Raw genomic sequence first — 11,242 nt, 5'->3', positions numbered from 1 at the left:
TGCCGTTCCTGCACCCCAGCGAGACCGGCGTCCTGAACCGGCTCTGCCGCCTCGGCACCGACTACATCCGCTTCGCCGAGTTCGTGGAGCAGTACACGGGCCACGTGCAGCAGCAGGTGTGCGGGTTCCCCGGGCAGGGTGTCCCGCGGCTCGGCCCGCGCCGGCACCGACAGATGACAGCTCTGTGCAGGGCACGTGAGAGAGGGTACAGAGGGACCAGGTGTAACATCTCATTCTTGGGGAAGTCTTGTGGTAATGTCTGACCGCGGCAGACTGGGCGGTGTCTGTGAATTGAACAGGATGCTCATGTCTGTCTTGTAGTGAGTCCTTCTCATGGTTTGTAAAGATGCCTTGAGATCCAAAAGGCACACTTAAGTGAAAAGGAGCACTGGTACCAGCACTTTGACGGGTTCACAAAAGAGCTAACTGTAACTGCTCAAGTAACTCTCCTTGTGATAAGGCTGTGTTTGTTTTTCTGATCACTTTATGGTGGGCTAAGGTGCATTTCAGCATGTTTGGACTGCTGCTGTGACGCTGCATGGATCGTTACTCCTCACACCTGCGCTAGGGCGCAGATGCAGATTTTGTTATTCAGTTTCAGGACCATCATCCATCTCAGCAAAACCAGAGTGGATTACATGGCATTTATCTGCGAGCCTTCTGCACGGGCCTCGACTCGGTGCTGCAGCCGTATCGACAGGCACTGCTCGACCTGGAGCAAGAGGTAAGGTGGAGACATGGAACAAGAGGCTCTTGTGCTGCTGACAGATTGTGCAAGTTGTCATTTCTGCAGTAAACATGCTAAGCAGTAGTACCTAAAATAAGACAAGGTATTTTCCTTTCCACGTTAGGGATGTCTTCCAAATTATTCCTGTGAGATGCCATTGTCAATTACTCTTCATCGTAATCAGTATTAAGTCCCATCTTCGTTCAGTTCAGTAAGTGCTCAGTCGGCATCAGAGCCCAGTGCTGCCTCAGACTGTTGTAACTTCTGTTTTCAGTTGTAAGGTTTGATTAATTTCTGCTAGATTGGTAGCTGTCACATCTTGGGCAGTATCACCATCCAGTGGTTGTCATAACCTAGAATGGAACACGGCCAAAAAATATGCAGGGGTAAAAAAAACCTGTGGGAACTAAAGGTTTGGAATATAGGACAAAAGTGCTTTTTTGCTTACCCGTACCTTATTTTAATTTTCAGTTTCTGGCTGACCCGCATCTTTCCATCTCACATGTTAATTACTCCTTGGACCAGGTACGTCATGTTAATAAACAGGTGGTGTTCTTTGGTTACTCTTATCACTCACAGAGTCTAGTAAGAAAGTGGGTGGGATAAACAAGGGTTAGTCTGTTGTGTCATGTCATTTCTATTTAATGCACCTACATTTGTAGTCCCAGAGGATCACCTGCACTTCAGTACAAAGCTTAGGTCCTCCACCTCGACCCTTACATATTCCTCACTGCCTGTGTTTAGCCTAAACTACTGCTGGAATATAGTAACTGTGCATCTTGGTCCAGTGGAGGGAGGACATACCCCCTAGAGATTTTCATGTCATGTTTCTAATGTGTGGGGAAATGCAGACAATAGTTTCATTAAATTACTGTGTTCAGCTGCTGTCAACACTTACTCAAGTATAGTTTTTTCTCACGTCCTTGCATAGCAACCTAATTCAATTTTGCTGTCATGTCATGGTGGAACAGATCAAAACTCAGAAGGTACAGTAAAATTGTAGCTAGTTTCTTTTAACAAGTTTCCTCTTTAACTGAGAAGGTCATGTCTGACCCATCACAGACCTTTAATACTAAGAAAGAATGTGGTTTCAGTAATAGACATCCCATTCCTAGTGCTACTGTAAGGATCAAATAACTATTTTGCAAATCCATTTGTCATGGTGGAACAGATCAAAACTCAGAAGGTACAGTAAAATTGTAGCTAGTTTCTTTTAACAAGTTTCCTCTTTAACTGAGAAGGTCATGTCTGACCCATCACAGACCTTTAATACTAAGAAAGAATGTGGTTTCAGTAATAGACATCCCATTCCTAGTGCTACTGTAAGGATCAAATAACTATTTTGCAAATCCATTTAAAAACATTTTTCCAATATCAGTATGATCTTTGATCTCTTACGTTTTATAATGACAATGCATGTTATGGTACAAGATGCTGTTGGAATTTCCTCTTTCTGAGTCTATTTTTTCTGACTGTCACCTGAAGAAAACGAAAAGGCAGAGGCTAATGTTTCCAGAATCTAAAGGTGCTTATATTTTGTTAAGGGAAGGTTTTGAGAGAAGCTGGGGTGTAAAGCCACATGTAGAAGGCCTCTTTCTTCTCTGCATGGAGCATGTTACATCTTTCTTTCTGTAAGATTTGTTCAGCTTATTAAGGCATTTTCTTGTTAGCCGAAAGTGTAGTGTTTAAATGTATGAAAAAAGTCAGTATAGGTCCAAATAACAGACCTAGTCTAACCTTTCCTTTCTGCAGATTCATGGATGTCAGATACTGGAGACAGTCCACAAACATAGCTGTGGGGGGTTGCCTCCTGTTCGCAGTGCCCTTGAAAAGTACGTAGATACAATCAAACTATTATTTCATTCCTCTGTAACAACTGGAGTTAGTGTCGAAGTGTGCGTCTTACTTGTTAAAACAGTACGTGCAAAACGGTCTTGCATGATATAAAAGTAGGACTAGCATCAGGGAAAACTGTCCCAGTCCCCATTGTTTATCTAAAGCAGGCTTATGGCAGCTTCTCCATACTTGGGACGAAGGGCTGAGAAGAGTTCAGACCCAGTGGTTTTTCTTCTCTGGAAGTCCACATGAACTGTTTTGCCTATGGCAGAGCTGTTAACTGATTTTGATGCTTCAAAAGAATGAGTGTGACTGGGTGACTGTTGCAAGGTTTGTGTGTCCTTGCAGAGAAAGTCAGACTACTTAAAATCTAATTTGTGTTCATGCTGAAACATGAACACAAGGACTGGTAGAAGTAGAAACAGCAGGACTGAGAAGCCACTGCAGACTTACACCTCTGATCTACTAGCAGATCTCCGTGGAGAAGCCACATATTCAGAGGATGTGTCAGTTTAGTTTTGTCCATCTCTCTCTGTTTTGTTTTTTAAAATACAAAATTCCACATTAACCATTCAGCAGTTACTATACTGCCTGACTGACTAACTGGACTTTGCAGAATGATGTGCATTGAGGTCTTGATTACTGCGTGCAAAGGCCTCACTGTCTGTTTCTCCTGACCTCAGGATTCTGGCAGTGTGTCATGGAGTCATGTATAAGCAGCTCTCTGCCTGGATGCTGCATGGATTGCTACTAGACCAGCATGAAGAGTTTTTTATCAAACAGGGCCCCTCTTCTGGGAATGTCCCTAGCCAACCTGAAGAAGATGACGACGACTTAGGAATTGGGGGACTTACAGGAAAACAGCTACGAGAACTGCAGGACTTGGTAAGAACTACAAGTCATAGCTTGGCATCCTGTGGTTGTTAGGGAACTAAGGAAGAAATGTATTCATGAGATCTGCTACTGTACCAGATGCATAAGGAAGTTTACTGCCTTACTGAAACGATACAAAACAGTTTTGCTACCTTTCTGTTTACTACCAACGTACTCAGATGCCCCTTACACACACACACACACACACACACATCTGCCTTTATACACCATTACTCTCTGGTTTTCACTTGATTTCTTTTCCGTGGGGTCTCTCTCTGACAGCGCTTGATTGAAGAGGAAAACATGTTAGCTCCGTCTCTAAAACAGTTTTCTCTGCGAGTAGAAATGCTGCCTTCATACATTCCTGTGCGAGTTGCTGAGAAAATCCTCTTTGTGGGAGAATCTGTACAGATGTTTGAGAATCAGAATGTTAATCTGACCAGAAAAGGTAAGGAACATCTTTCTTGCAACCTTTGCCCAGTTTCTTGAGTGACTGAGAAGTATTCTCCAAAATGGGGCATTAATGAATTCCTCAACAGTCACTGACTATTGGCTGACATTCTTTAGACTATATGGATGATTGTGCCAGTAGTCCCAGTGTTCTGCTTCTGATTGATTTCAAGGGAGCAGTATAAGTACAGGATGAGTAAATAATAGCACTTTCCAAACACTCTCCAAGTTTCCAGCAACAAATCACCATGCGATTTGCTCTGGATAAATAAAGCAATTGCAAAGGTTTTGCTTTCTTTTGAGTTTGTGTCCCTACAGGCTGCAGACAGGCACAAGGGCACATCTTGCACTGAGGGTATACGTTGCAGAATGGTTAATGTTGCCAAAGAGTTGTGGGTTCAAAGATCTAGCTCAGTCCTAGTAAAAGGGCTGTTAGCAGCAACCATTTACTGGAAAACTTGGAGTTTTACTGGTACCACTGCGCTACCATGGCAAGTCTCTATGCTGTAACTGTACTGGCAATAGAAATCTTGTACCTTGATACTTTTACTTTGAGGCCTCCTCAACTTCACATTCCTTGCCAGACCTGAGACAGTGCTGCCTGGACAGCCTTTCTGGCCCACTGTGCTGGAAGGGGTCTGCAGTTCTCCAAAGGGCATTCCTTTCTATCCTCTGAAACACTTCTCATTGCTGCAACAGGCTCCATCCTAAAAAACCAGGAGGACACTTTTGCAGCAGAGCTACATCGACTGAAGCAGCAACCACTCTTTAGTTTGGTGGATTTTGAGTCAGTGGTTGACTGGATTCGGAGCACTGTGGCTGAGGTAAGCATCCTGGGAAGGGGAACTACTGGGCAGGCTGAGGAGCACTTAAGTGAATGACTGGCAGAAGAAAGGGGGCTCTTCCCAATAAGTGGTCGCACAAGACTCTGAACACTGCAGGTAGCTTTCATGTTCTTTTGGGTCACAGAGCCTCATGTAACCCCATCTTCTAATGAAAAAAGGACATTAACAAATGCTCTACCCTTTCATGGGGCAAAGAAAGGCATTTTTGTGTATTTTTATTTCCCTTGAAACAACAACTTCAGAACTTTTCATCATGCTTTCAGCATAATCGATGGCACCTCACTGGACACATTCTTTGGCAATTTTAAATCTTTTCTTTTCACTTGGGGCAGAGAGGAGAACCTGAGCAGATGGGGAGGTCAGAGAATTGGTGATCTGATTTCTTGAGAATTTGGGGTTCTTTTTGTCACAGGTCTTCATGTTTCTTAGGCAGAGATTTTTGCTGGTATATACAAAGAGTTCTAACTACTATGGGCTGCTACACAGGGTTCTTAATGTGTTCTCTTGGGCTTTGTGTAGCATCTTGTACAGGTGCTTTTTATGTATTCGTCACAAGTGTTATGAGACAGCTGCTGTTCTCACTGAATGGGTGAGACAATTCTGACAGGATGTTTTTGTTCTCTCACTAGCATCTTTGGAAACTGATGGTGGAGGAGTCAGATCTACTTGGACAACTGAAGGTAATGTAACTGCTAGTTTGCTTTTGCTGAAGCAGCTTCTTTTCTTTTTTTTTGTTTTGCAAATGGCTGTTTCCCATTAAATACTTCACTGTCTTATAGTCTGGGCTTTCTTCTTTTAGGTAAAGCTGTTTTCATTTTCCGGGTCTCAAGAATGAGCAGAGTGATAGAACTTGGTCAGAGACAGAGTTAGAGGGGTATATGTATGTGGGTTTGTGGTTTGCATCCTGAAGTAAAGGCAGTGTAGGCTTTTTGGGCACAGAATGAAATCCAGAGCTCTCCAGCTGTGTTTTGAAAAGGCAGAAGTTGTCCGAGCAGTAATAAAAATAAGTGTAATCAGCTAGGCTGCTTAAAATTTCTGCTCAGTTTTTGGTATGTTCAGATACAAAAATTAATCTCCACAGATTATAAAAGACTTTTACCTTTTGGGAAGAGGTGAGCTATTTCAGGCCTTCATCGACACTGCACAGCACATGTTAAAGACACCACCTACGGCTGTAACTGAACATGGTGAGTGTTGCTTATTCACTTACCAAACTGTGCTCGCTGTGGTGTAGCAGAAAATGGTAAGCCACATCCAGTGCAGAAGAGCTCTGTCTTACCCTCTACCATTTTGTTTTGAAAGAACAGCACTTGTGAATTAGAATGTCTCACAGAGTAAGCAAACACAGCCTCTCAGAAACTTGCAGATGGCAGGTTTCTCTCCATATTTGAAACTGGAGTTAAAAGAAACCAGTGGCAATAGTGCATCAATGTTGTCTTTTATGGCCAGGCACAAATAATTAATGCGTGCAAGATTAGCACTAGCTGCACCACCTTGTATTGACACCTGTGCTCTCTTGTTGTCAGATGTCAACGTTGCATTTCAGCAGTCTGCTCATAAGGTGCTGTTAGATGATGACAACCTTCTTCCTCTTCTTCACTTAACCATTGAGTATCATGGAAAGGAGCATAAAGGTATCTACTTGTATTTCTAGTAGTGATTTAAAAGGGGAGATGATGACCTTGTTTTCACATCCTATGACTTACCCTTCTCTGAAGTTAAAGAAATACTAATTTTGTTCCCTTTACAGCCCTATGTGCTAGCCTAGGTTGCTTTGGCTCTTGTGAAATCTGTTCTTTTCCTTTCCCCTTTTCTTCCTTGCTGTGGTTTCTTTTCTTCCTTCCTATGACTGAGAAGACAAGCTAATTCAGCACCTCATTTGTTTTCAGACACTTCTCAGACTCGTGAAGGGCCTTCCCGGGAGTTATCTCCACGTGAAGCACCCACATCTGGATGGGCAGCTCTGGGCCTTTCTTACAAAGTTCAATGGCCACTGCACATTCTCTTTACTCCTGCTGTTCTTGAGAAGTAAGTACTAGGTATGGCCTTTGTATATTCTTCTATATGTTCCCTGATCTCAGGCACTCGCTATGTGTTGGGGTTTTTTCCTCTCTGTGGAGGCAAAGGTAGAGCTGTAATACTTCATCTTGCTCCTTGAACCGTAAAGTGGCTCTCTCCACTTACTTGTACTGAGAGTACTTGTAATGACAGTAAGACTTGACAGATCTGCACTAATTTAAAAGCAGTGCGACTTTCACAATGTTTTTATTGACAGTTCCCCTCCTTCTGCTGAAATGAAGTTTGTGGTTTTTAGGTCAGTAACCAATACAACCAGAAATGGCACTCTGAGATGGGCCGTCATCTGATCTGCCCCATCTGTTGGCAGGCAGCAACCACCTATTTCTTTTCTCAGTCTTGCATCATTATGTTCTCCAGTACCTGCAGCCAAGGAAGATTTTAGTCTTAAACAACTTTGTCTTTTTTTGACTGCAGGTACAACGTTGTGTTCAAATACCTGCTGAGTGTGCGCCGAGTCCAGGCTGAGCTACAGCACTGCTGGGCTCTCCAGATGCAACGCAAACACCTGAAATCTAACAGAACTGATGCCATCAAGTGGCGTCTGAGGGATCACATGGCTTTTCTTGTGGACAATCTTCAGTATTATCTGCAGGTCAGTATTACAGAGAAGGGTACAGAAATGCATGGAGGGAGCACTGAGCACCTGTCTTTCAGGTTTCATTCTTCCTACCTTAAGGAAATCAGGATTCCCTCCACAGATCTAGAACTTCCAGTTCCTAGACTTAATGCTGCAATTATAAAGTTTTTGGACTAGTGAATCAGTGAGTGTTACTGGAAATGCAGGAGTTTTGGCTCTCTAGTGTTACTGAACATTTGTGAGTCATCTCTGAAGGATCATCATTAGATACCATCCTGGTTTCTTCCCTTGTCTCTTCAAGTGAACTCCACTTTGAGTTAAGTTTTGGAGTTGGTTAGTTGTTTGTTTTTTTAAAGAACTGAAAGAAGTTATATTCTGACCATCTGAAGTGAAAAAGAAGATACTTTTCAAATGTATACATCAGTCACTGTAGCATGTTCTTGGGAGAGTATCACTTTGTTAATAGCTGTAACAGCTGAATCAATGGGGCCTGGTTTTCTAGATTCTACAGAGTGTAAGCTGTCTGAACTTTTGCACTGCAGCTTTGTCCTGAGATTCCAGATAGTATCTCCCAGTATAAAATTCAGAGATTACTACAATCAAATACCTATGTTAACATGATAGCTATATACTTTTTTAATAGTTAATCTTAAAGAAAGTGACCATTTCCCTTTCTACTTAGCCATTGCTTAGGCATCCAAAATTGTTGTGTCTCCCACATTATGCACTGCTGTTGTATGTAATTCCCCATTCATCAGATGGAGAGAAGAGGATCCTCAGCCTCTAACTTAAGGGTAACAATAAGGAAAGTAAATTTCTTACAAAAAAACTTCTGGCTGGTCTGAAGTACTCCCGTTCCTCAAGATACTAATGAGGCCTCATATCCATCAGGTGGATGTACTGGAGTCTCAGTTCTCACAGCTCCTGCAGCAGATAAATGCCACGCGAGATTTTGAGAGTATACGACTGGCTCACGATCACTTCTTAAGTAACCTGTTGGCTCAGTCTTTCATCCTCCTAAAGCCTGTAAGTAGGTCTCGTTTTCACCTTTCTCTACAAATTCTCCAGTAGCCCTAAGAAACAGATCAGTGAATCTCCTGCAAAGCACAGACTACAATTCTAGGAATAAAGCAGGTATAAATTAGAACAGGTAATTGAATTAAGGTCACTTAATTTACAGTTGGTGAGTGTGAATGCTGCATTCCTGGCAATTTTAAATCAAGATTATTCCAGTGTTCAGTTAACTTAAATTTTGTTACTATATTTTTATCATAGGCAATTTTATTAAAGAAATACTAATGAGCATAGTGCTGGGAACTGTTTTTCCTGAGGGACTCATTCTGAAATGCATTAGGCTAGGAAAAATTCCCTCTCCTGCTTCTACTTAAGAGAATAAAGATAGTTGAGAGCTTCCTGAGTGGACTTTAAGGATCTTTCTTCTTTTTTTAATCAAGTATATGTTAGAATGTTGCACTATTTTGTAAAGATTTAGCCTCATGGAAACATTTCCAAAGGAGGTTAATTTCAATGCAACACAGTGTCTGTTTCAGTATTTTGCTCAGTCTATGAGGCTATAGCATAGAGGTGGCAGAATACTTGTTATCCAGTCTAGAATTTTTGTGTTCCAGTAGTTACATCTGTCAGGCATTTAGGTTAACATTCATGAATGCAAGTTACCTTGACCAACTGCTACAAAAGAAATTCCAAGTTTACTGAGCAGTGAAACCAAAGCCTTGAACTGTAGCTCTTGCTGGTCTGTTCTTCCTTCTTAATCCCAAGGCTGCGGTGACAACCTGCTGGTTGGACAGGGAAAGCCAGTGTTCAGCTCCCGTGTCTATGTGGATGACTCATGCCAATCAGTTTCCTCAGTAATGTCAGCAAAAGGCTGGAGGGAGGGGGGAGATGTAGCACAACATTTAAGTCCTCTTTCCATAGAAAACCTCACAAAAATGCTACAGATACTTTAACATCTTCCTTACTGATGAAAAAATACAGTATCAGCAACATTTTAATTGTGAATGCTGCAATTTTTCAGGTACCAAGAACTGCTTTGCTCTGTGTTCAAACTGTTTCAACTACTACCTTGTATTTTTTATCCCATGCAGGTTTTCCACTGCTTAAATGAAATTCTGGATCTTTGTCACAGTTTTTGTTCTCTGGTCAGTCAGAATCTGGGCCCATTAGATGAACGGGGAGCTGCCCAACTCAGTATTTTGGTGAAGGTGAATCTATGTTTCTGTGGATCTGTTCTTCTCCCATGCAAACATTTGCCTAAGCAGTTACCTTGGCTTTAACAGCTGTAGAACAAGAGTGAGTGTAAGCTAAGGCCCTCTGTATAAGTGCTTGTAATTATTTTAACTAAGCAGCTGTTCCTGAGTTGGAAATTCTGTGTGTACAGAGAGGAGTAAGTAGATACACAGAAAATACCCTATTGGAATAGAACGGAGGCAGGTATCCCTATGGATACCAAACACCTAGGAATTCTTGTGGCTCACGGCTTACCTTACCCTGGACAAGCATTATCACTTCCCTTGCAGTGATCCTTTTCTTCAGGCTGTTAAAGGACTAGTTAGGCAGAAACAGAGATGAAAGGCTTGCTTGCTTTCCCTTTTGAGAGGGCACAAAACTGACTTCTCCTAATTGTAGGGATTCAGTCGTCAGTCATCACTTCTCTTCAAGATTCTCTCTAGCGTTCGCAACCATCAGATCAACTCTGACCTCGCCCAGCTGCTGCTACGCTTGGACTATAACAAATACTATACCCAGGCTGGAGGAACCTTGGGCAGGTATGAGTATCTTCAGGGTTGCTTGTAGCATTATCCTGAGGTACTTGAAGTATGAAGCCATTTCCATTGATTGCTTCTAATTATTTTGGCTTACACAAAGTGTAGCTAAATACTATGACAGAAAAGTAGCAAACCAGCGTGAGTTAATTTTTGGGTTTCATATGCTTTCTCCCCTTTGTTTTGGCATGAAGTTGAACAATTGGCTGAAAAATGCTGATGTGGGCCGATGAAGGGAGCTCCTTTCAACACATATTTAATATTGTACCCTTCTCTTGCAGTTTTGGGGTTTAAGCACCAAGGCCGTGGTGCTTCATGCTGTGACCAGTGACATGTCAAGCAGTGGAAACTGGTGCTCTTGGACAGCTGGAGAGTTTGCACTCCATGGAATTTGTAGTCGGCTCTTGTCTGGTGAACTATTGCTTCAGAAGGAACTGGCAGAAGTGCCACGATTGCAGAAAACTGCATTTTTCTTTCCGAACTAGTAAATACATGCTTTCTGCAGCCCTGCATATCCTTTTATATGCTTCTAGGGAGGCAGTGTGTGCCTCTTCAGAAAGTGAAAAAGCAACAAGAATTACAATGTCTTGACTATGAATGAAGTTTTGGTTGTATTCAGAAGTTCCACTTGCACAGTAAACTGATTTACAGTACACAGTGTCTGCTAATCAAATACATACTGCCAGGTAAATAAAACAGCAATAGCAGTTGGAGGTGAAGGGAGAGGGAAGAAGGAATAGATTTTAAGAATCTCTTCTCATGCGGTGCACTAGCATATCTGTATAGGTGAAGGTGCCACTAGTGATATCACATGCCTTCTCTATAAAATTTAATATATTTTGTGTGCTGAAGTTGCAAAGACAGAAATAGGAGCTTTGCCCTATTCAAGTTCAAAGCACCTTCTGCCATCACTGAACCTGAGGAGACCTGGGATGTCTGCTCCACCTCTGCTGCTTGCATTCCAGACTATTTAGAATGCTAGTAGGGACTACTCTACTGAACCTAAAAAACCCCATCTTGTCATGCAACTGAATGGAATATTATCAATGTCTGCACCCCAGTGCAGAAAAGC

The 11,242-nt window shown here is 42.2% G+C and overlaps 1 protein-coding gene across 1 annotated transcript; it reads left to right on the top strand.

Annotated features, from left to right (window-relative positions):
- Window positions 1-5: 5 nt before the first annotated feature.
- On the top strand, window positions 6-10,610 carry TUBGCP4 (tubulin, gamma complex associated protein 4; the record flags this gene model as incomplete). Its single annotated transcript, XM_009069321.1, is given in 17 exon segments — window positions 6-116; window positions 602-724; window positions 1,199-1,256; window positions 1,843-1,913; window positions 2,480-2,559; window positions 3,247-3,448; window positions 3,719-3,884; window positions 4,586-4,710; window positions 5,361-5,411; window positions 5,813-5,918; window positions 6,258-6,365; window positions 6,621-6,759; window positions 7,225-7,402; window positions 8,279-8,413; window positions 9,493-9,609; window positions 10,034-10,173; window positions 10,452-10,610. Coding segments are annotated over 17 exon segments (1,923 nt in total), but the record flags the coding sequence as incomplete, so codon positions are not given.
- Window positions 10,611-11,242: the final 632 nt, after the last annotated feature.

Source organism: Acanthisitta chloris, unplaced genomic scaffold, assembly GCF_000695815.1.
Source record: "Acanthisitta chloris isolate BGI_N310 unplaced genomic scaffold, ASM69581v1 scaffold28512, whole genome shotgun sequence".
NCBI lineage: Eukaryota > Metazoa > Chordata > Aves > Passeriformes > Acanthisittidae > Acanthisitta > Acanthisitta chloris.
The sequence above is the reverse complement of the archived record's forward strand: the minus strand, read 5'-3'. Positions and strand labels throughout refer to the sequence as shown.